Raw genomic sequence first — 26,772 nt, forward strand, 5'->3', positions numbered from 1 at the left:
AAGATGCTGGTTTCATTGGATCTCTATAATTTTTTGGAAAGATCACTATATGTTTTCTGTAATAATTAGCTTTAAGAAGGATTCCAGCAGTGAATGTACTTTTGTAACATAATTTAACACCTCCATAAATGGAGGTATTAAAACAATCTTTAAATTACTACAGGAAATCCATCTTCTCCTGGCGATATATTATTTTGCATTGAACTCATTATCTTGCTAATTTTACTTGCCGTAGATACTGCATTCAAATCTTAATGTTCCCCATCATTCAGACTAGGTCAAGTAATTTGACATAAAAAAAACTTGTCAATCTTATTTTCATCATTTTTTAAAAAAACTTTATTTATTCGTTCAAACAACAAATAACATATGACATATACAGCAATTAAACATGAACAGTTTTTTATATGTATAGAAAAAAAAGAAGCCCCCTTCAGCCAACTCTCCTAAGGAGAGCCATAAAAAAGAAAAAAGAATATTAAAAAAATTAAGTATACATATTAAAATCTAATCAATATAAATTGAAATGTAAATATTCTGAGTATAACAGCCACTTATTAATAAAAAAATTGTAATTATCATGCAAAACATACATAATTTTTTCCATTATTAAGCAATATTTCATCTCATTATGCCATCTATTAATATCAATCATATGTGTATCTTTCCACGTACTAGCAATACATTTTTTCGCTACGGATAAAGCTAAATATACAAAAGCAATCTGGAACTTGTCTAATTCCAAACCTTTCAGAGGTTGTAAACTACCCAATAAATACTGTTGATCTAAAACTTTTAATCTTATACAGATATACTAAAAATGATTGAATTTTCTTCCAAAAAGATTGTATATGTATACATGACCAAACAGCATGAAAAAAAGTTCCAACCGTATCACCACATCTAAAACACAAATCTGATTCATTAAAACCATATATTTTTTAAATTTTTCAGGTGTCAAATATAATTCATGTAAAAAGTTGTAATTAATCATTGCATAATGTGCATTTATCAATCTAGTTACACTATCATAACAGATATCTAACCAATCCTCTTCAAAAAAAAAACCAATATCCTCTTCCCATTTAATTTTAGATCTATCCCAACCCTTTTTATCCATATCCTGTAATATTTGATACATAAATGAAATATACCCCTTCTCTGATACCTTCATAGGAAAAGTCTCAAATTTAGTCATTTTAGGTAAAATCATATCTCTACCAAACATACATTTTACCAAAGATCAAATTTGATAATAAGAAATAAAGAATTCTTAACAATACCAATATCTTCCCTCATCTGATTAAAAGATAAAAAGTTACCCTCTTTAAAACAATCTCCCAAATTTTTCACACCTTTAAAACTCCAATGCAATAAACTTTGATTATGTATTGAAAAAGAAATAAGTTGACAATTATACAATGGAGTCAAAGCCAATAATTTACCCCTAGAACTTATCATTTTATTTTTCTTTATCCATAACTTCATTAGATGTTTTAGTATAGGCACATTATATTGTTGTAACAAATTCATATTCCACCTAAACAAAAATTGATGTATTTTGAATTCAGAAATATTTGGCATCTCAATTTTAGCCCAATTAAGAGGCCGTACCAAATCCATCAATGAGCTAATAAATTTAAGTTGGGCTGCCTCATAATAATTTTGAAAATGTGGTAAACCTAATCCCCCTAACTCATATTTATTCAAAGCTACTCTCGAAAATTTACCCCTCCATAAAAACTCCTTAACCATTTTATTTAAATCTCAAAAAAAAAATTATCAAGTAAATACGGAATAGATTGAAACAGATATTGTATACGCGGAAAGATATTCATCTTAATTGTATTTGTCCTTCCCATTAAATTAATAGATAAACTTTTCAATCAAATCAAATCAGTTTTGATCTTTTTCATTAACGTAGCATAATTTAATTTGTATAAAGATTTATAATTAACATTCAAAATTATACCCAGATATTTAATTCGGTCAGTCCACTTCAAATTAATAATATTCTTATAAACTGAATAAGTGAATATTTCACTTTTTTCCCAGTTAACTTTAACTTTATATCCAGAAAGACATCCATATTGTATTTAACATTTCTTCAAATGCAAAAGTGACTGAGCTGGATTTGTTAAATACACCAATAGGTCATCAGCAAATAAATTAATTTTATACTCCTCATCTAAAACTTTCATACCTTGTATCTGTGTATTTTGTCTTATCAACTGTGCTAAAGGTTCAATCACTAATGGAAACAAAGCTGGTGATAAAGGACAACCTTGATGAGTTAACTTAAAAGGTTCTGAAATCAAACCATTCGTCAATACTCTAGCTACTGGTTTACTATATAGAGCCCTGATCCAACCAATAAAAGAAGGACCAAACTTAAATTTCTCCAAAACTTTAAACAAAAAATTCCATTCAACTCTATCAAATGCTTTTTCTGCATCTAAGGATATCACTATTGGATGATCTAAAGATTGTCGAAATCTATTAATCAAACTAATCACATGCAAAATGTTATCTGAAGCATAACTATTCTTTATAAAACCTATTTGATCAATATAAATCAACTTTGGTAAAAATTTAGGCAATCTATTCGCTAATATTTTAGCTATTTTATAATCTACATTTAGCAATGAAATTGGTCTATATGAAGATACTTTCAAAGGATCTCTATCTTTTTTAGGAATTACTGTTTTTAAAGCATTAGAACAATACTCAGGTAATTCATAATTTTCTACAACTTGACGTAATACATCCCCAAACACTGTAGATAAATCATCATAAAAAATTTTATAAAATTAAACCGAGAATCTATCATCTCCAGACGATTTACCATTTGGCATTTCCAGCATAGCCATTTTAATTTCCAAATCAGTAATTGGTTCTTCTAACTTCTGTATATCTCCATCCTCTAATATCGGCAAATTCAGCTGTGATTTTTTAAAAAATCACTCGATCCAATTTCCTGCTTTCCTTCAGATGTATATAACTTTTTATAAAATGAATAAAATTCATCATTAATCTCACAAGATTTATAAGTAAAAAGAGAATTCCATCTAACAGCATTAATATAGTCCTTGATATCTGTTCTTTCTTTAATTGCCACGCCAATACCTTATGTGCTTTCTCTCCCCATTTGTAATACCGTTGTTTAGTCCTATTAATCACACATTAAAATTGATAAGATTGCAAAGTATTATGTTTCAATTTCAGCCTAGATAATTCTACTTTCTGATCTGTAGCATCATTCTGAAATTCCTTTTCTAACTGATCGATCTGTTTCTCTAATTCAAGACTCTGATTTAATTGATTCTTTTTTATTTTAGAAGTATAACTAATTATTTGTCCTCTCAAATAGACTTTCATAGCATCCCATAATACAAACTTACTTTGAACAGAATTAGAATTTTCTTTAAAAAAAAATTAACTTGTTTTTTTTTCAAAAAATCAATAAATTCCATATTTTTTAACAACTATGTATTAAATCTCCAACGATAAGCTATTTGAATTTTCTCAGAAGTTTCATATGTAAAATATAACAGAGAATGATCTTAAATCACCCTACTTTTATATTCAGCTTGTCATATTTCCCCTTATAAATGTGCCGATACTAAAAAGAAGTCAATCCTTGAAAACGATTCATGTCTAGATGAATAAAAGGAAAAATCTTTCTCTGTCAGATTAAGACGTCTTCAAATATCTACTAAATTAAGATCTTTCATCAATGCTTGAACCTGAATTGCCATCTTGGATTTGTTAAGTTTCTTCAAAGATTTATCTAATAAAGGTTCCAAAACACAATTAAAATCACCACCAACTAAAATATTATCATTAGCTTGAACCAAACATAAAAATGCATCCGAAATAAATACTTCATCATATGCATTTGGAGCATAAATGTTAAGTAAAGTCCAAAATTCACTAAAAATCTTACGTCAATTGAAGAATACATCTGCCTTTTCCTCCATTGATTGTAATTCAAAAGATAAATTTTTATGTACCAAAATTGCTACACCTTTAGCTCTAGAATTAAATGAAGAATATACATGCCCAACCCAGTCCCTTTTTAATTTCATGCTTTCCTTCACATTCAAATGTGTTTCTTGTAAAAAGGTAATATCAATTTTCATTTTCTTAATATATGCCAAGACTCGCTTACATTTAATCGGATTATTTAATCCTCGAACATTAAAAGTAGCAAATCTCAACTTTGACATATCTACTATTATTACTAAATACCAATAATATCTTTATATAGAAACTCAAATCAACTTATATAGGCCCTCCAATAAAAAAGATCACAAATTAAAAACTAATTAAAAAATAAGAATAAAAAATAATAAAGAAAAAAAAAAGAAAATATCCCCCCCCCAAAAAAAATACAAAAAGGTAGTAATCCCCTAAACAAAAATTGGGTGTGGGTCACCCACCAGTGGCTGATGAATAGTAAAAAACTTAGTGCACATCTCTCCCTCCCCAGCCAAATAGTCAATAACATCAAAATATCATAACAAAAGAAAAAAATAGAATTAAAAAAAATTCTTCTTTTCATCCAGAAGATTCCAATCTCAAAGATCCCATTTCAGAAGGAGGTAAACTTTTTCCATTCCCGTTTCTCCCATTTCTGCTATTTCTTCCATTTCCAGAGCAACCAGATTTTTCTTTAGGAGATAATGGTGGACTACGTCTTTGTCCTCTTATATCTGGCAATGAATCAGCAAAAATCATTGTTTCATGATCAGTTTCAAAAAACCGAAATTGATAGTCTCCATAAAACCTTCAACACTGCAGGGTAACGAAAAGTAGACTTATAACCTTTACACCACAAAACTTCTTTAACTGGATTGAATCGACGTCGACCTATTGACTCAGATCAGGATATAAAAAAGATTCTGCTATTCTGAATCAATGTCATTGTCTCGCATTTTGTACTGCAAGTCGAAGTATTGCTTTTCTATCCAAATAAAAAAAATTGAATTTATTTTTATCATCTATTATCCCAAATCAAAATCTCTTCCAATCCCATTCTCCCAGGTCTCTTTATCAACTCTAACTGACTCCTGTGTGCATCTCTGTTCCTTAAGAAGAAAATAGAAGAAGAATTAAAAAAAGGAAAAATTCATTAATAACCAAACAAAAAAGGTGCCAAAGTAAAGCGAGTGGATCAGTTGAAGCCGCTGCCTAAAGGCGCTAATGGCTCATAGCTTTAACCTGTTGGTCCACAGGATCAGCAGCTGTTCACTAACGAGCTCATTAACAGGCAGGGAATAAAAGGTCTATGTATATCTGCAATAGACCAGTCTTGAGTTGACTACCTTTGTGTGTGTTTGCCTTTATTTAGTAGCATCTTTCATAGTAGCCGCTACAAATTGGTAACCCTGAAGTTAAGATTCAATGAATTTGAATCATTATGGAAAATGAGGAAATTTCAACAGCAGCGACAACTGCCGTCGCCATGACAGTTAATGCAGTTCGGCTTCATTTGCCTCCTTTCTGGACACTTCAGCCTCGAATTTGGTTTCTTCAAGCTGAAACCCAGATTCATCTTCGGGGTATAATGGCGGAAGACAAAATTTTGGTATGTCGTGAGTACATTGGATGCGGACACTGCATCGTGAAAAAGCGAATTTATTGCTCATCTTCCGGCAGAAGACCAGAACACCAAGTTCCGCCAGTTTCTTCTTGATACGTTGGAACTTACTGGGGATGAGCGTGGCCTGCGTCTTTTGAACATGGAAGACCGAGGTGACAAGTATCCATCAGACCTGATGAATGAGATGCTGGCATTGTCAGATGGTCATTCCCATTGTCTGCTTTTGTGTCAAAAATTGCAGCTCGCGTTGCCATAACCATCGATAAGATGAATTTCTGCCGTCCACATGATGTGGCTTGAGAAGCTGACAGGCTCTATCGTATCCTACACAAGAGTCTGCCCCAATACATCCGTTTTTACAGCAGAAGCATGTCCCGCATCCTACCAGCCAGCCTCCTTATCTGCAGTTCAATCCAAGAAAGGAATGTGCTGATGTACATCGAGAGTGGTATTTTTACCATTGCTGCTGGGGAAACAATGCCCATAAGTGCATCCAGCCATGTACCTACTACAAAAAGTCATCTGGAAATGAAAGAGCCGGCTGCCAGTTGTGTCCTCGGCTGCTGGCATACATACAGACCTATTGTATCTTCAGGACAATGCGGGTAAGCGCAAATTCCTTGTAGACACAGGTGCTGAACTTAGTTTGCTCCCACCGACCTATTTTGAAAGGACGCATAAAAAACGCCACTTGACCCTGTGAGTGGCGAATGAAACTGCCATTCCAAGTTTCGGTACTGGAAGAGTCGCAATTGGAATAGGTGGAACCATGTTCCATTGGAATTTTGTCCTCACTTCTGTCATTCAACCCATTTTGGGTGTGGATTTTTTACGTTCCTACGACTTATTGGTAGACATAAAACGCAGAAAATTAGTTCACGCAACCAGCTTTCAGGCATATCCACCTGGCGTGCATCAAGGGGAGAGTTTCACAGTTCGGAGTACATATGTTACACAAGGACGCATCATATACTGCTCTACTCAATGAATTTCCCCATATTCTCACCCCTAACTTCAGTGCCATGACAGTTAATGCAGTTTGGCTTCATTTGCCTCCTTTCTGGACACTTCAGCCTCGAATTTGGTTTCTTACATAGACACATCAGGCCCACCAGCTCGTTGTCTGGCACCTGATAAATTATGGCAAGCAAAGGCAGAATTTAAAGCAATGGAAGAACTGGGCATCATCTGATGCCATCAGCCCTCGAGCCTCACCTTTGCATATGGTAACCAAGGAGACAGGCGGTTGGAGACCCTGCGGCGACTACCGTAGGCTTAATGATGTCAATATACCTGACAGATACCCAACCCCACACATACAGGATTTCACCGCCCATCTGCATCATTGCTGCATACTTTCAAAGATTAATTTGGTTAAGGGATATCATCAGATACCAATTCATGATATTCCCAAGACAGCGATTATTACGCCGTTTGGTCATTTTGAATTCCTCAGAATGCCATTTGGCTTAAAGAATGCCGCACAAACTTTTCAGCAGCTTATGGATGTTCTAGGCAGAGATTTAGCATATATTTACTTGGACAACATCCTTGTAGTAAATCAAAATGAGCAAGATCACCGCCAGCATTTGCACCGCCTTTTCCAATAGCTCCAAGACTTTAGTCTGACAATTAACATTGACGAGTGTTAATTTGGCAAGTGAACCATAGAATTCGTAGGGCATAAAATTACAGCAGATGCCATATTTCTGTTATCCATACATCCATACATTTCCAGACCTGTCACTGTCAAAGGGCTACAGAAGTTTTTGGGAATGATAAATTTTTATCACAGATTTATTCCTGGTATTGCTGACAGCCTAACATCCTGTTTAACATCATCTCTGCTCCAAACAACTGCTTTACCTGGACCGCAGAGGCAGAGGGCACATTTATGTCTGCCAAAGAGGCATTAGCCAAATCAGCAATGCTTGCGTATCCAAATCCTGAAGCTGCTTTGACGCTTAGCACAGATGCCTCGGGAACAGCTGTGGGTGCAGTTCTGGAACAATACATCAATGGCCATTATCAGCCCCTTGCTTTCTTTAGTCGTCATCTAAGACCAGCGGAAATGAAGTACACCGCCTTTGATCGAGAACTATTAGCACTTTATCTGGCTATAAAGCACTTTCGTTATATCTTGGAAGGTTGACATTTCACCATAATCACAGACCACAAACCGATCATTTTTGCCTTTGGCAAAGTCACAGATCCTTGGTTGGGAAGACAATAACAACATTTGTCCTACATTTCGGAGTTTACTATGGACGTGCGTCATATTTCAGGAAAGGACATTCTGGTCGCAGATGAGCTCTCCAGATCAAGTGTGTGCCATGTTCAAGGTGGAGTCAACATTGCTTAACTGGCTGTGGCACAATCCGCGGATCCGGATATATAGGCATACAGTACAGCTATTCAACAGGTGGCACCACAACAAGGTAGTCCAGAACTCATTTGTGATGTATCGTTGGGCTATCCTCGACCATTGGTCCCATTATCTTGGAGATGCCGTCTTTTTGGTGACATTCACAATCTATCACACCCATCCATCGGGACTTCAGTCAAAATAATGTCAAACAAGTACATGTGGCATGGGCTGAAAAAAGACGTTGCACAATGGGCATGAACATGTATATCCTGCCAATCTGTGAAAATTCAACACCACACCAAGGCACCCCTGCAGCCTTTCCCGACAATACACAGAAGATTTGAGCATGTGGACGTGGATCTGGTTGGACCATTACCAGTGTCACAGGATGTGAGGTATATTCTCATGGTAGTAGATCGCTTCACACGCTGGCCATTACCAGTCAGTGATACTAAGGCATGTGCTCGAGTGTTCATCTTAAATTGGATTGCTAGATTTGGAGTGCCTACACACATAACTTTGGACCATGGACCACAGTTCACTTCAGCATTATGGGGCTCCTTGGCTTGTTTTTGTGGTACACAGTTGCACCACATTACTGCATACCATCCACAATCCAACGGCCTGGTGGAACGTTTCCATCGACAACTTAAATCTTCACTGAAGGCCTGACTCACTGTCCCCAACTGGGTCAATGAACTACCTTGGGTTCTACTAGGAGTACGAACAGCTCCAAAAGAAGATCTGTCTGCATCATCTGCAGAATTGATGTATGGTACGGCCCTTATGGTTCCAGGAGATATTCACTTCACAAGCATTTCAGATGTGGACGTCCTGCAACTCCACAAGGGTATTGCTAACAGCAAACCATCCTCTACCAACTGGCATGGCAAACCTAGGCAACAAGTGCCCCAATCACTATTAAACACCAAATTTGTATTCATATGAAGACCGTTAATAAAAACATATGAAGGACCATTTTGTGTAATTAAGAGAAATGGAGTGGTCATCGGAGACATCGGAGGCCATCCGCAGCTATTCAATGTGGACAGATCTAAACCCGCCCATACAGACCCTACTTCACCAGTTCAGTGCCCTCAACCCAGGTGACATGGATGTCCGCTAACGTCAAGTGTATCTGGCATCTTAAGTTACGGTGACAATTCGGGGGGGGGGGGGGGTAGGGTGATGTTCACAGACTTACCTGACACATTGTGGGCAAGCAGTGCTGGGTGCCAAAGTACAGAGAGTGGATCAGATGAAGCCCCTGCCTAAAGGTACAAGGCGCTAATGGCTCATAGCTTTAACCTGCTGGTCCACAGGATCAGCAGCTGTTCACTAACGAGCTCATTAACAGGCAGGGAATAAAAAGTCTGTGTATATCTGCAATAAACCAGTCTTGAGTTGACTACCTTGGCCTTTATTTAGTAGCATCTACCGTAGAAGCCGCTACAACAGCACTATTTCCCTCCACCATACAGGTCTTGACACCTGTGGCACATAATGATTTGGGCAAGCAAAGAAGAACATCAAACCCCCCCACTAAGGGGAATAATTAATTAATCACACATTAAGAAATAAATCACCCACCAGTTCAGGGTCCACATTAACTTGATCGTCATCAATTAAAGATGTTTCCATCTGAGATTCCGGCTCCTTTTGACAGCTTGGAATCTGCTTTCTTCAGTGTTATTTGGAACCACAGCACTTCTCTTTGAAGTTCTTGCTGGGGGCTTAAACTCAACAATTCTTGCTGCTCTTCCTTCATAGTAGGAAGTGATTCTGCAAATCTTGGTGCTTCTTCTTCATCCATAAAGAACTTGGGTCGTTCATTCCCCAAAAACACCTTCAATGTAGCTGGATGTCGAAAAGTAAACTTGTAGTCTTTCTTCCAAAGAATCTCCTTCACTGGATTGAATTGCTTTCTTCAATCCGCCACTGCTTTACTTAAATCTGCATGAAAGAACATTTTATTTCCATCAGTAACCATAGGCCCCATGATCTGCCCTGCTTTCTGGACCGCCAATCTTCAAAGTTTCTCTTTGTCTTGATATCAGCATAGCTCTAGGGAGCTGATTTGGTGTGGGCTTCCTCCGTAAAGCTCTGTGAGCCCTCTCCAGTTCAATTCCATTTGGAAAATGCCTTCTCCAAAGATTCTAGGAATCCATTTTTGAAAAAAATTCCACAAGGTCACCACTTCCTTTTTTTTAATACATTTTATTATTTTTCACACTGTGAATCATGTCAACTAAAATATGTACAAACATTTCTCATTAAATTTATAGTGACCTTTTCTCCCTTTTTTCCCCCCTTTCCCTCCCTCCCCTTTACACCCCCCCCCCCCCAAACCCATTGGTATTCAACATATACAATAGGATCACCACTTCCTTCAAAATCTTAAAGGCCAACAATCTTTACATTTTGATCTACTTTGATTTTCCAACATATCCATAATTTCTTTCCTGTTTTTCCCAGAGTGTATCTGAATTTTCAACCCTTTCAATTCTATCGCTATTAATATCCATATGATTTTTAACTCTCTGCGGACCCAAATCAACTCTTTGAACTGTTGCTTTAATGTCCTTCACCTCTGAAGCACATCTCAACATTTCACTTTTAACCTCTTTCATATCAGATCTAACATATCTAATATCAGCCCTTATAACTGATATTGACCCATTATTAGTAAGTAAACACCTTTCATAGTTGGTTCTTTTATTCCAAGACCTGAAGCCCCTCTCCATCTTCTTTATCATCTTCATTTTGATCTGATTCTTCTTGATCTCCCTTCTTCTCTTGATCCCTTACAGGATGTCAGGGTTTGAGTTACAGAGAAAGGTTGAGCAGCCTGGGGCTTTTTTCTCTGGAGCGTAGAAGATTGAAGGGGGATTTGATGGAGGTGTTCAAGATTTTAAAAGGGACAGAGTGAGTCAACGTGGATAGGCTTTTTCAATTAAGAGTGGGGGATATTCAAACCAGAGGCCATGGTTTGAGATTGCAGGGGGAAAATTATAAGGGGAACATGAGGGGAAATTTCTTCATGCAAAGGGTGGTTGGGATGTGGAATAAGCTTCCAGCAGAGGTGGTTGAAGCAAGGACGTTATTTACATTTAAGGAGAGACTGGATAATTACATGGAGGGGAGAGGATTGGAGGGGTATGGACCAGGTGCTGGTCAGTGGGACTAGGAGGGTGGGGATTTGTTCCGGCACGGACTAGTAGGGCCAAACTGGCCTGTTCTGTGCTGTATATGGTGATATGATTATACCAGCTGCAGGTACTCCTGACAGCTCTGGCTTGCCTGCAGTTCCTTCACTCCACTAGCACCACTAGAGATAGCACTATGGAATGACCATTCCAAAGCATATTCTCCCTCTTCACACCTTTGTGCATGAGCATGAGTTTAGTGTATTCTTCAGGAGCGATCCGGCACCATCTCCCCCAGTATTCACAGGAGGTGCCACTGGCTTCAATTGAAAATAGGCTGTCATCGTACGAGCCTGTCGCTGGGGCTTCGGAACTTGACACCTAAGCACCAACTGTAAGGCAGGCTGCTCTTCCTTGATTTATTTTTAGGATCTTTACTTATGATTTTCTTCTCCCTTACTGCTTTCTTTCCTCTAGCGGCCATGTCCAACAGCTTCTAAGTAGATTCCAGAGGATTTTTATATATTTTAAATTTGAAATCCGTTATTAATTCGGGCTTTATATTTGAATCCCTTGGGAGAGCTGAAAGTCCACCTCGTTCCCCTACACCATATTGCTCCACACCCCTCCATAATGGCCTTCATTAATCAAAGCATTGAGTACAGGAGTTGGAATGATGCAGTAAAGTTGTCCAAGACATTGTTGAGGTCACATTTAGAGTATTGGGTGCAGTTTTAGTCAGCTATCAATAAAATTGATATCAATAAAATTGAAAGAGTGCAGAGTAGATTTACTATGATGTTGCTGGGAGCTGTATTACAGGGAAAGATTATTATACAGGTTAGGACTTTCTTCCCTGGAGCGTGGAGAATGAGGAGAGATTTGAGAAGTTTACAAAATTAGGAAGCAAATAGAGTAAATGCAGGCTTGAGGTTGAGTGAGACACAAACTAGAGAACAGGGTTAAGGGTGAAAGTTGAGATATTTAAGGTGAATGTCTTCACACAGAGAAAATGGTGGGAGTTGCCATCTTAAAAATGGTGAATGTGGACTAAATTTCACCTTTGAAGAAACATTTGGATAGGTCCATGGATGGGAGGAGTATGGAAAGCTATAGCCTGGGTGAGTAATAGTTCAGCATGGACTTGATGGGCCAAAGGGCCTTTTTCTGTGCTGTTCTGTTGCCTGAATTTGAGGATGTAAGTTAAGGGCAGAGGTAGGACAAACTTGGGTTGTTTTATCTGGAGGCTGAGAGGAAACCTGATACTTGACCGTTGTGAAGGGCATCAATAGGTAAACAGTGAGAATCCTTTCCCCAAGACAAAATGATGCATATTAGGCACGATACATTTAAGATAAGAAGGAGAAATTTTATAGATGTGGGTGCCTAGAACAGGGCAGCCAGGATGATTCAGAGGCTTCTAGATGGACATTTTGATCTACACATGAAGGTGCGGGGAACAGGGGAAAATGCACAGGCAAAAAAGATTGGGTGTAATTTCTTCACTGTGGTTGGCACAAACATTATGGGCTGAAGGGCACGCTCCCATGCTGTACTGTTCCCGATTTTATGTTCAGAGTAACTGAGAGCCTGGGGAAGTAGGTCCGCATGAAGATCGGGGACTGAGACAAGTTCCAGCCTTACCGTGTTCACCAATGATTTCTTTTTTTTTAAACTTTATTTAAAATTTTATGACATGAATAAAATAAAAATTACATTTTTTTTAAATTTTTTATTTTTCACACCATAAACCACATTGACCAAGATACATACATTTTCCTCCACCCCCTCCTCCCATCCCACCCTCCCTACCTACCCCCCCCCATTCATTTAAAGTACAAAATCTAAGATACATTAAACCAGTCAAACCATGTTGTCATTCAATAAAAATAAACAAGAAATTCCACTGAGTCAATTCTTTTCATTTCCTTCTCCTTTCATTGATTTAGGTGGTAAATGTCCCCGGTAGGTTTTCTCTATTGTGTTTCATGTATGGCTCCCATATTTGTTCAAATATTTCAATATTATTTCTTAAACTATATGTTATTTTTTCTAATGGAATACATTTATTCATTTCTATATACCATTGTTGTATTCTCAAATTATCTTCCAATTTCCAGGTTGACATAATACATTTTTTTGCTACGGCTAGAGCTATCTTAACAAATCTTTTTTGTGCACCATCCAAATCAAGTCCAAATTCTTAGTTTTTTTTTATGTTACTTAGGAGGAAGATCTCTGGGTTTTTTGGTATATTGTTTTCTGTAATTTTATTTAATATCTGGTTTAGATCTTCCCAAAATTTTTCTACTTTCTCACATGTCCAGATTGCATGAATTGTTGTTCCCATTTCTTTTTTACAACGAAATCATCTGTCAGATACTGTTGGGTCCCATTTATTTAACTTTTGAGGTGTAATGTATAGCCTGTGTATCCAGTTATATTGTATCATACGTAACCTCGTATTTATTGTATTTCTCATCGTTCCAGAGCATAACTTCTCCCATGTTTCCTTTTTTATCTTTATATTTAAATCTTGTTCCCATTTTTGTTTAGTTTTACCATTTGTTTCCTCATTCTCCTTTTCTTGCAGTTTAATATACATATTTGTTATAAATCTTTTGATTATCATTGTATCTGTAATCACATATTCAAAGTTACTTCCCTCTGGTAACCTCAGACTGCTTCCTAATTTGTCCTTCAAGTAGGATCACAATTGGTAATATGCCAGCACTGTATCTTGAGTTATATTATATTTATCTTTCATTTGTTCAAAGGATAATAATCTATTTCCTGAAAAACAATTTTCTATTCTTTTGATCCCTTTTTTCTCCCATTCTCTAAAGGAAAGGTTATCTATTGTAAAAGGGAGTAACTGATTTTGCGTCATTATTAGTTTTGGTAATTGGTAATTTGTTTTATTCCTTTCTACATGAATCTTCTTCCAAATATTGAGCAGATGATGTAATACTGGAGAACTCCTACGTTTTACCAATTTTTCATCCCATTTATATAATATGTGTTCAGGTATCTTTTCCCCTATTTTATCTTGTTCTAATCTAGTCCAATCTGGCTTTTCCCTTGTTTGGTAAAAATCTGATAGGTATCTTAATTGTATGGCTCTATAATAATTTTTAAAGTTTGGTAGTTGTAAGCCTCCTTGTTATACCATTCTGTTAATTTATCTAGTGCTATCCTCGGTTTCTCCCCTTTCCATAAAAATTTCCGTATTATTTTCTTTAACTCCTTGAAGAATTTCTCTGTCAAGTGTATTGGCAATGTCTGAAATAGGTATAATATCCTTGGGAAAATGTTCATTTTAATACAGTTTATCCTTCCTATTAGTGTTAATGGTAAATCTTTCCAATGCTCTAAATCACCCTGTAATTTTTTCATTAGTGGATAATAATTGAGTTTATATAGATGGCCGAGATTTTTATTTATTTGTATACCTAGGTATCTTATTGCTTGCATTTGCCATCTGAATGGTGATTCCTTCTTAAATTTTGAGAAATCCGCATTATTCATAGGCATTGCTTCACTTTTATTTACGTTAATCTTGTAACCATATTCCTTCAATTTCTTATATAATTCTTTTATTGATAGTTCTGGTTCTGTTAAGTATTCTATAACATCATCCGCAAATAAACTGATTTTATATTCCTTGTCTTTTATTTTTATCCCTTTTATATTATTTTCTGTTCTTATCAATTCTGCTAGTGGTTCTATAGCTAACGCGAACAATAAGGGTGATAGTGGGCATCCTTGCCTTGTTGATCTGCTTAAGTTAAATTGCTTTGATATATATCCATTTACTGTCACTTTCGCCAATGTCCCCTTATATAATGCTTTAATCCAATTAATATTCTTCTCTGATAAACTGAAATTTTGCAATACTTTGAATAAATAATTCCATTCTACTCTGTCAAAGGCCTTCTCTGCGTCTAAAGCAACTGCTACTGTTGGCGCTTTACTCCCTTCTACTGCATGAATTAAGTTAATAAATTTACAAATATTGTCTGTTGTGCGTCTTTTTTTTAATAAATCCAGTTTGGTCTAGATTTACCATTTTAAGTACATAATCTGCTAATCTGTTTGCTAATAGTTTAGCTATTATCTTATAATCTGTGTTAAGTAATGATATTGGTCTATATGACGCTGGTGCGAGTGGATCTTTCCCTTGCTTTGGTTTTACTGTAATTATTGCTGTTTTACATGAATCTGGTAAGCTTTGTGTTTTGTCAATCTGGTTGATTACTTCCAGGAGGGGAGGAATTAATAAATCTTCAAATGTTTTATAGAATTCTATTGGGAATCCATCCTCTCCTGGTGTTTTATTATTTGGTAGTTTTTTTTTAATTATCTCTTGTATTTCTACTATTTCAAATGGTTCTATTAATTTATTTTGTTCCTCTATTTGTAATTTTGGTAGTTCAATTTTAGTTAAAAATTCATCTATTTTGTCTTCTTTCCCTTCGTTTTCAGTTTGGTATAATTGTTCATAGAATTCTCTGAAGTTTTCATTGATCTCCGTTGGATTATATGTGATTTGTTTGTCTTTTTTCCTTGATGTCAATACCATTTTCTTAGCTTCTTCTGTCTTAAGCTGCCATGCTAGAATTTTGTGCGTTTTTTCCCATAGTTCATAATATTTCTGTTTTGTCTTCATTATGTTCTTCTCCACCTTATATGTTTGTAGTGTTTCATATTTTATTTTTTTATCTGCCAATTCTCTTCTTTTAGTTGTATCTTCCTTCATTGCTAATTCTTTTTCTATATTTACTATTTCCCTTTCCAACTGCTCTGTTTCCTGATTATAGTCCTTCTTCATCTTGGTTACATAACTTATTATTTGCCCTCTAATGAACACTTTCATTGCATCCCATAGTATAAACTTATCTTTCACTGATTCCGTATTTATTTTAAAGTACATTTTAACTTGTCTTTCAATTAATTCTCTAAAATCCTGTCTTTTAAGTAGCATGGAGTTTAATCTCCATCTATATATTCTTGGAGGGATGTCCTCTAACTCTATTGTCAATATCAAGGGTGAATGGTCCGATAATATTCTAGCTTTATATTCTGGTTTTTCTTACTCTATCTTGCATACGAGCTGATAACAGAAATAGGTCTATTCTTGAGTATGTTTTATGTCTACCCAAATAATATGAATATTCCTTTTCCTTTGGGTGTTGTTTCCTCCATATATCCAAAAGTCACATTTCTTGCATCGATTTAATTATAAATTTGGTTACTTTGTTCTTTCCGTTAATTTTTTTCCCAGTTTTATCCATATTTGAATCCAAATTAAGGTTGAAATCCCCTCCTATTAATATGTTCCCTTGCGTATCTGCTATCTTCAAAAAAATATCTTGCATAAACTTTTGATCTTCTACATTGAGTAGATTCCAAAACTCCGAATATAGCTGACATTTTATCATCACATATCTCCCTGCTGGATCTATTATTTCCTCTTCTATTTTAATTGGTACATTTTTACTGATTAATATAGCTACTCCTCTTGCTTTTGAATTATATGACGCTGCTGTTACATGTCCTACCCAATCTCTCTTTAATTTCTTGTGCTCCAATTCAGTTAAATGTGTTTCTTGCACAAATGCTATATCAATTTTTTCTTTTTTCAGTAAATTTAGCAGTTTCTTCCTTTTGATTTGGTTATGTATTCCGTTAATATTTAAAGTCATATAGTTCAACGTAGCCATTTCATACTTTGTTTATCTTCCCTTTCCGTTTCTCCATCATCACCTTTCCTTCTTATCCATTTCTGCTTTCTTGTTTTGAACACTTTATAAGACAACATTTCTAAAACATTTTCCTTATTCTCCTATTTAAAACTTCTTTAACCCCATTCTCCCCTCCCCCTCCTGAGTTGCCCTTTATCCCTTGTCGGGCAACCACATCTCCCCTCTCCATTTGGATTTGCGAATTCACTCGCAAACTTCAACTGATTTTGCAGTTACCGTAACTCCTCCCCACCCAGCCCCCCCCGGAAAAGATTTCAATTTTCATATATAACAAAGGTCACTCTTTTAATTCCCTCCTTATTCCCTCTATTCCCTTTCATTCCCTTATTAATTCTTATCTATACTCTATATATTTTCCTCTAAATACGGATACATTCATGTATGTGTATATATATATATATATATACACCCATATACACACATACATATAGTTCGTGGTCATTTTTACTCTCATTACATGTCTTCATCTCTCTGCTTGTTTTGTAGTTGTTCTGCAAATTTTCGTGCTTCCTCTGGATCCGAGAAAAGTCTGTTTTGTTGCGCTGGAATAACTATTTTAAGTACCGCTGGGTACTTTAACATAAATTTATATCCTTTTTTCCATAAGACCGTTTTTGCTGTATTGAACTCCTTCCTCTTCTTCAGGAGTTCAAGACTTATGTCTGGATAGAAAAAAATTTTTTGACCTTTGTATTCCAGTGGCTTTTTGTCTTCTCTTATTTTCTTCATTGCTTTCTCCAATATATTTTCTCTTGTTGTATATCTTAAGAATTTTACTAAAATGGATCTTGGTTTTTGCTGCGGTTGTGGTTTCGGGGCTAATGTTCTATGTGCCCTCTCTATTTCCTTTTCTTCCTGTAATTCTGGTCTTCCTAGAACCCTGGGGATCAAATCTTTTTATAAATTCTCTCATATTCTTGCCTTCTTCATCTTCCTTAAGGCCCACTATCTTTATATTATTTCTTCTATTATAGTTTTCCATTATATCTATCTTCTGAGCTAACAGCTCATGTGCCTCTTTAACTTTTTTATTAGATTCTTCTAATTTCTCTTTTAAGTCCTCTACTTCAATTTCTACAATTATTTCTCATTCTTCCACATTATCCACTCTTTTTCCTATCTCTGATATGTCCATTTCTATTTTATTCATTTTTTCTTCTGCACTCTTAATTCTTCTTTTTATCTCTTTAAATTCTTGTAATTGCCATTCTTTCACTGATTCCATATATTCTTTAAAAAAAGATATATCCATTGTCTTGCCTTTCTCTTCTTCCATTTCTTTCTGTTCTTCTTCTTCTGGGTTGACCATCTGTTGTTTCCTTGTTTTCTTTTTACCCTCTTCTTTCTTCTTGTCGTTATTTTCTCTGTTCTGCACCTGTTGCTGTGTTGCAGGTGTCTCTCTCAGCTGTGGAGATCGACTCCAAAGCTGTTCCCCCCTCCCATCAGTGTGTTTTTTTTCATGCGCGGTTGCGCACTTTTACTCGGCTCCTCGAGCCATTTTTGTAGTCCCGAGCTCGGGACTTCCACTGACCTGAGGGAGTGGGCTTCTCTCTCCGCGGCGGGCCTCCTCGGACAGGTAAGGCCTTCACCTTCTTCTTCCGACGTTCTTTCTTCTTCTCTTCTTCCTGTTGTTTTCGACTTTTCTCTCTTCGCTGCCATTTTCTTCTCACCTTTATTTTTACTTTGTTTTAATTTTTACTCTTGTACCTTTGTGTTTTGTGCATTTTTTTTTAACTTTTCCGGAGAGGGCTGGAATTCCCTGACTGGCCACTAGTCCATCACGTGACTCCTCAATAAAAATTACATTTAAAGAAATAATTAAAAATAAGATAATAAAAGTTAGAATACTACATCATTAAACTACACAAATTAACCCCCCCAATAATTATAACACATTTATCGTCTAATTTAAAATTAGTCCAACCCTCCCCTCCCAAAATAGAGTGAAGAATTAATTAACAATGTTGTAAATAAAATAGAAAAAACCCCACTTACAAAAAAAGGATAAAACTTAACTACAACAAAAATTACTAACAACAAAAAAAATATCAATACTAAAATAATACCCTTAAACATATATTTAAATCAAACATAATACATGTATTTAACAAATGAAATCCACTTTAAAACTAAGTTCAAATATTAAAATCATATATCAACCACATATCTGTTATACAAAAAATCATAATTAATAATACACAAATACAGAATTTCCATTAATACCAAGTTTCCTTTATAATTCATCGAGAGAACAAAAACATCCCTTAGAAAAACAATCAGATAAACTTTTTATTCCCTTCCCCTCCCCTTAAATAAAAAAAGAAAAAGAAAGTTCAAACTCATAAAATTCTCCACATTCTTCATTTATAACATCTTCAAAATTCTCTATCGAAATTAACTTAATTTTATTAAACTCTTCTCGCTCAATGTATTTGTACTTGGTTTTCTTCTTTTTCTTCTTATCACCTTTCCCCTCATCTTTCTCTTCATCTAATTCAACATCCTCAATTTTTGACTTATTATCTTCTGTGACATCATCCTCTTAAAAAAGAGAGAAAAAAGAGAAAAAAAACCCTCAAAAAAAAGAGAAAAAAAGAGAGAAAAAAACCTCCTAATTCCCTCAAAACAAAAAGAGTTTTAAAAAAAATTTTTATTTAAAAAAATAATAATAAAAAAAATCTTCACTTCTTAACCCAAAAATTAAAAAAAAAAACAGGTCGGAGGTCACAACTACCTCCTCCTGTTTAAACCGCCCAAAGCGGTAACTCCCCCAAAATATTGGGTGTGAGATAACTCACAGGTAGCTGATGACTTCTGGAAACTAGTGCCCACCCAGTTCCCACTCCCAACTCCCATTTCATTAAACTATCATCATTATTTAAACTATTTAAACTCTTCTCAAAAAAAAAGATAAAAGATTTATTTTTTAAAATCAATGTTACCACTTCAGTCACCATTGCTTCCATTTCTTTTAAAAATCTGGATCCCACCTTACATCTCTACTCTCTTTGGAGACCTTGAAGGACTACATCGTTCCTGAAACTGCATGACTGGTAGAGACTGAGCAAAGTCCATAACCTCTTTAGGATTGTCAAAGAACTTTAGCTGATTTCCATCCTGAAAAATCTTCAGTACCGCAGGATACCTGAATATTGCCTTATGTCTTTTTTTCCACAACCGTTCTTTCACAGAATTAAATTCGCATCGTTGAAACATAATTTCTTGACTCAAATCTTGATAGAAGAAAACAGGATTATTCTGAACCATCAAAGGAGATCTATTTTGCTGGGCATTTCTAATAGCCGTACATAAAATTGTCTCTCTGTCACAATAGTTTAAACAACGGATCAGAAAAGGTCTTGGATTCTGTCCTGAAAAAGATTTTCTTCTTAAAACTCTATGAGCACATTCCAGTATTAAACCTTCAGGGAATTTATCCTGTCCTAACACTCGTGGAATCCATTCAGTAAAAAATTTTCTTGGATCTGGTCCTTCTATGCCTTCTGGCAAACCAACAATTTTCACGTTGCTCCGTCTAGATTGATTCTCCAAATAATCAACCTGTTTTGATAATTTTTTATTTTAGATCTGCAATGTTTCAATTATTCTATTTTCATCTTGCAGTTGATCCTGTACATCGACTAAACCTTGATCACACATTTCAAATCTTTCAATGGTTTCAAGCTTAAAAGCTCCATTAATGGCTTCCGCCATCGCATTAATCTTGGAAATAAACAGGTTCACAAAATTAGCTAAGTGACTCGATACAGAATATATCTTATCTTCAAGATCCTTAACAGACATTTCAATAGAAGTAGATTCAGGCATAATGGGGTCTTGCTGTTCCTTAGAGACCACGGGATCTTCTGTCTCTTCCCTTAATTTAGTATCTTTTCTAGCAGTTTGGCTTCGTATAAAAATCCCTCTCAAAGTCCCCCCAGCAATGCCAGGAGACTGAAGATCAGGGTTATCTTTAAGCCAAATCTCTTTAATCATCTTCACTGAATCGATATCTGGAAAAACCGTTGTAATTGAAGATGAATTTTGCAGCACCACCACTGTAGCAGTCGAATGACAGCTCTTTAACTCTCCAGCTGGTAGCGCCCCAGCTGATTCAACTGTCAAAGTCTCAGTAACAGCACTCACAGTGGCCGTTGTGTGAAATACTGGCACCCGGCCAGTAATGCGACCTTCAGAGAGTCTTACCGGTTTAAAACGGAGTTTCAATGCCAAATTCTGTACGTCTTCTTCTGGATCCATTCTACATTGAGTCTTGGCTTCTTGTAAACAAGTAGGCTCAGATAATTTCAGAAAATGTAGTTTTTTAACAGTCTGTTGATGTTTTCTTTTACCTTTTTTTTGCATATAAACCATTAGGTATTAATCCAGCACCTCTTATTATTTATAAACTTTTAAAAGAACTTTAACGGGCACTTAAAGACAAAACAATAAATCAGAGTCAGGAGAGGTCTGGAAGGCACGTCTGTTTCCTACGCCATCTTGCCACGCCCCCCACCAATGATTTCTCACAGAGATGAAGAGGCTTCATTGTAATTCATAGTAATGTCTGGCCCACAAGTCCATGCTGCCCAAATATACCCAAGTTGACTAATTAAACTACTAATTCTGTGCATCTTTGGAACATGGGAGGGAACAAGAACACCTGAAGGAAACCCATGTGCTCAGTGGAGCTGGAACTTTGTGGCAATTCAGCTCACTTTGCTATAAATTAGGTGCCAAATCAGTTGGGCAGAAGAATGATTAATGTAATTCAATACCAAGAAATGTGAGGTATTGGATTTTACAAGGTTTAATGTGGGTAGGGCCTAAGCAGTGAATAATAAGGATCTGGAAGGTGTTGCGGAGCAGGTACCACAGTAGTCCCTTGAAAATAGCTTCACAGGTAGACTAGGTGGTTAAAAGGACTTTCAGCACATTGGCCTTCATCAGGCAGAGAATTACATGAGGATGTTAGGAGTTGATGTGGTAGTTGTATGAGGCCGCATTTGGAGTCTTGTGCTCACTTTTGGTCACCGTGTTATTGAAAAGATGTTGTCAAACTGGAGAAGTTTTACGAGGACTCAGGGGGCCTGAACTACAGGGAAAGGATGAACAGGCTGTGATTTTATTCCTTGGAGTGCAGGAGAATGGGGTGGGAGGGGAGTGATCTCATAGAGGTGAACAAAGTCGTGAGAGGAAGGTGAGAACACTCTTTTACCCAGAGCAGGGGAAATCAGTAACCGGAGGGCATTAGTTTAAAGTGAGAGGAGAGACATTTAACAGGGATCTGAGGGGTGACTTTTTTTTTACACAGATGGTGGTGGGTGTGTGGAATGGGTTGCCAGAGGAGGTTAAGGCAGGTATTATTGTAACACTTTGATGGATACATGAAAAGAACAGGTTTAGAGGGATTTGTGCCAAACATAGGCAGGTGGGACCTGTGTGGGTGGGACACTTTGGTCAGCATGGGCACGCTTGGCCTGTTTCCTCACTCTATGACAATTTGACACGACACATGACTCATATTGGAGCTTTGTTCTCCATTATATTCTGTCCGTCAATATATTTACACTCTTCTTGTCTACTACAGGACCTCCAGCACCTGTCTGAGGGATTGGTGGGCCGTTCCCACAGCCCAGTTGCTGTGCTGTTCGACTCGCTCTTGCGTCCTGATGCCGATCTTGGTGTCTTTGTGGATTCGGTGCTCACCTGGACACAGGAACGTGATCAATATATTCCTCATCTGGTCTTGGGCAAGGGGCCTGTGGGAGGAGCTTGGCATGTAAGTATGGAAAGAGGAATGTGATGGCAAGGTGGGTGTAATCCTGTTACAGCACCAACGATCAGGGCTGGGGTTCGAATCCCAAGCTGTCTTAAGGAATTTGTAGGTTCTCCCCATGTCTACTTGGGCTTTCCCAGGGGGCTCTGGTTTCCTCCCACCATTCGAAATGTACTGAGGGTTGTAGGCCAATTGGATTTAATTGGGTGGCACAGGCATAAGGGCCAAAATGTCCTGTTACCATGCTGTGTGTCTAAATTTTTTAAACATCGAAATGCAATGCATAATTAACATTGAGAAATACAAATGCTGAAGAAACTGGACTACATAGAACATTACAGCACAGTACAAGCCTTTCAGCCCATGATGATGTGCTAACCCATGCAAACCTATCCTTCCTAATCCTTTCCTACCTCACGTATGTAACTCTCTATTTTTGTTGCATCCATGTGCCTTTTTAAGAGTCTTTGGAATGTGCCGATTGAACCAGACTTCACCACAAGCCCTGGCAAAGTATTCTAGGCACCCACCATACTCGGAGTAAAAATCTTACCCTCCAAACTTTCTTCCGTTCACCTTAAACAGATGTCTCTGGTAATCACTACACTATCACGCTTCATTTTATCTCTTATAATCTTGTATACTTCTATTAAGTTACCTCTCATCCTTCTTCACTCCAAAGAGAAAAGCATTAGCTTGGTTAACCTTGTCATATAAGATAATCCAATCCAGGCAATCGTGTTAATTCTCCTCTGAACCCTCTCCAAAGCTTTCACATTCTTCCTGTAATGAGGTGTCCAGAACTGAACACATTATTCCAAGGATGGTCTCACCAGAATTTTGTAGACCTGCAACATGACTTCACAGCTCTTGAACTCAACCCCCTTAACCCCCTTACAAATAAAGTCCAACATTCCATAGGCCTTCTTAATGGCCCTATCAACCTGCATGGCAACCTTGAGTGATCTATGGAATCAGACCCCAAGGCTCCCCTTTTCTTCCACGCTTGTTAAGAATCCTGCCGTTAACCATGTCGTCCACCTTCAAGTCAATCTTCTAAAATGCATCACTTCACATGTCCAGATTGAACTCTATCTGCCACATCTCTTCCCAACTCTACATCCTGACTGTATCCTGTTGTAACCTAAAGAAACCTTCTACAGAATCCACAGCACCTCCAACCTTCCACTTCTTGTCCAGGTCATTCTTAAAAATCACAAAAGCAAGGGTCCCAGAACAGATGCCTGTGTAACACCACTATTCACCAACCTCCAGGCAGAATACATCCTATTTATTACTGCACTCTGCTTTCTGAAGGTAAGTCCATTTGAATCCACACAGCCATGAATCCCATGCCTCATAACTTTCTGAATGAGTCGACCGAGGAGGACCTTGGTAAATGCTTCACTAAAATCCATGGACACATCGACCCCCAACCTTCAGCAAATTCTTTTGTCTCTTCAAAAGTTCAGTTAGGTTCAGGAGTCACAGCCTGCCCTTTACCAAGCCATGGTGACTATATTACGAGTCCAGAGGACCCCAAAACCCAGCATCCATAGATATGGACCACGATAAATGATTACTTAAACAAAAGTTGCTTTTAATTATCTTTGAACATAAAAATAGAATCAAACTTTATCTTATCTCTATTGACCCACTTAACCTACTTAACCCTCTTCTAATTCTAAGCACACGTGTGTGTAATGTGTGTGTAAGTTCAGCAAAGTTCTTTGTTTCACAGTCCAATCTCACTGGTTGCAGCAATTCATGTACTGTGCACAGAAGTTAACATTAATAAAGTTCACGAGGCTTTGGTGCTTAACAGGTTACCACTCAGAAGAGTTCTAGTTGGTTCTCAGAGAGAGAGAGTTTTTCTTGTTCCAGGACATCCACCACAGAGTTCCTTTCTGTTTCTCCTATTCCAAGGGAAATACTGGAAAGCCAGTCCTTGCCTTTGACCAGGCCTTCTTCCAAACCTTGCCAGCTTGTCCGTCTGGAACCAATTTCTCTCGCTCTCTCTCACTCTCTCACACACACACCCTCCTCTCTGAGAGCAAAGCCTGCTTTTTTTCTCTGCTCTCTGCCTGCAAAGATCACATGACCCTCAAGACAAGTTCTGTTTCCAGACAAAGCTGCCCTGAATGTTGTTACATATATTGCCTTCTGCAAATGACATTCCATCATGAGTCTGAGCACTCTTACAAAAGCTCCTGCAAAAATTCTGTGTTTTAACGTGTTTGTGTGTGACCTTCTCTAACAAACCTCCCAATTTATCTCCCAAACACCTCTATATACTCTGTCACAACTATCTGTGAGAAGATGATGCTTTTCAAAATGCTTGTCAATCCTGTCCCTAAGAATCCTCTCCATTAATTTGCCCACCACTGGTCTACAATACTTAGAATTTCCCCCAGCAGATGAAGAATTCCATGGAGGGAAAGAGTCAACATTTCAAATGTGCACCTTTTATAGAAGAGATGAAATTACATATATGAAAGGGGAAAGAAGCAGGGGAAGGGGCCCTGGGAGTGATGGGATAGGAACTGTGGGAGATGGAGAAACAAATATGGATTTAGTTTAACAGATTTGTGTTTTAGATGTGGAGAGCAGAGGTACTTTTATACATTCAGTTAGGTTATGTAAGAAAGTTAAACCTTTTTGGGAGGAAGTTGTGAACTTTTTGAGAGATTTGTTCAAAATAGATTTGCAATTGGATCCAATGATGTGCTTATTAGGTTATATAAATGTATTATTTGTAGAGTCACGAATGATTAAACTGCATTTAGCTTTTCTACGATTAGGGTTAGCAGTAGTGAGAAAATGTATAGCTGTTGCATGGAAGAATGATGTACAATTGAATCAACAAAGATGGCATAATGAACTGCAGTCATATTTATATTTAGAAAAAATAACAATTTATGAAATAATTATTCTTTTTTTTGTTGATATGTGGGGTTTATATTTAGAATGTATGTCTTTAGAACAAATAAATGTTGTAGAGTTGTCACACCAAACAGTGAATATTTAATACCTATTTTTTTTAAGGCTCGAGGGAGAGGGTTTTTTTTAGTTTAGTAAGGGGGGGAGATTTTTGTAGTTTTTTAATTTGTTGTATTTGATTTGTATTTTACAAAACTATTAAATAATTTTTTTAAAAAGAGGAGATGGAGAGGCAGGGAGAGGGGTTGAGAAGGAAAGGTTAGAAAGAGAGAGAACAATAATGGGGTGATGCAGTACATGCACATGCTGGAGAAACTCAGGAGGTTTCTCAGCATTGATAGGAAAGGTAACCAAAGCCTGGGCTCTTTGTCAGGAGTGCTGGAAGTCAGGCAAATTCCTGAATACAAAGCAGGGGGCATGGAGGAGAGGGAGAGGGGAAGAGGAAGGAGCACAGGTGAGCAGATGGATACAGTTGGGAGGAGAAGAAAAGAAAGAAGCTGAGAGGTGATAAAGGGAGAGCGGCTAAGAAAGATCGCTCTCTGACTAGGTTAAGTGTGAAAGAACGTATGTTTGAAAGGAACAATAGGGGGAATTTGTTCATTCAGTGTGGTAGAATGTAGAACAAGCTGGCAGCTGAAGGGAGGAGTATGGTGGGGTGTGGATGCAGGGTAACAGTTTGGTGTGGACTGGATGTACCTGTTTGAGCTAGAGTTCTATGGTGATAACCCCTCCCGGTGAAAGTGGGATACAACAGGCTGCTGCGCTGAAAACCTCCTGTTTAACATTCACTCAATGACCTTTCAGCTGGTTGGTACCCGTGTTCCGCCTTTCATAGATTAATGCCAGCAATCTCCCCTCCACCGTTTCCTTGTGCCTTTCTAATTCTGGAAGCAGTGTCTCACTGAATCTGCCTTGTGTCTTCCGTGACGTTAGAATGCAGTTCCTGAGTATGAAGCCACACTCTGCTCCAAGGCTTGTACACATTTTACTGAGGCTTGTCAAGTTCATCATTACTTGGTCATTACGTTGATCAGAATAGGAACAAGCCTTCTAGCCCTCCTGCATGTTAGTTTAAATGTCAACAGAGTGTATGTGTCTGATTTCACCACCTCCTCTGGCACTGGGTTCCAGATGTCAACCACTCTCGGTGTTTCACATGTTTAAAAGTC

The 26,772-nt window shown here is 37.1% G+C and overlaps 1 protein-coding gene across 2 annotated transcripts in view; it reads left to right on the plus strand.

Moving 5' to 3' along the window:
- LOC138744568 (oxidative stress-induced growth inhibitor 1-like) overlaps positions 1-26,772 on the plus strand; it is a 79,250-nt gene that overhangs the window by 28,568 nt on the left and 23,910 nt on the right. For both annotated transcript variants that reach the window (XM_069900929.1, XM_069900930.1), the window contains exon 4: positions 22,475-22,666. In XM_069900929.1, the coding sequence (XP_069757030.1) occupies positions 22,475-22,666 (192 nt within the window). The remainder of the gene's footprint in view (positions 1-22,474; positions 22,667-26,772) is intronic.

This window comes from Narcine bancroftii, chromosome 10, assembly GCF_036971445.1.
Source record: "Narcine bancroftii isolate sNarBan1 chromosome 10, sNarBan1.hap1, whole genome shotgun sequence".
In the NCBI taxonomy this organism is placed as follows: domain Eukaryota; kingdom Metazoa; phylum Chordata; class Chondrichthyes; order Torpediniformes; family Narcinidae; genus Narcine; species Narcine bancroftii.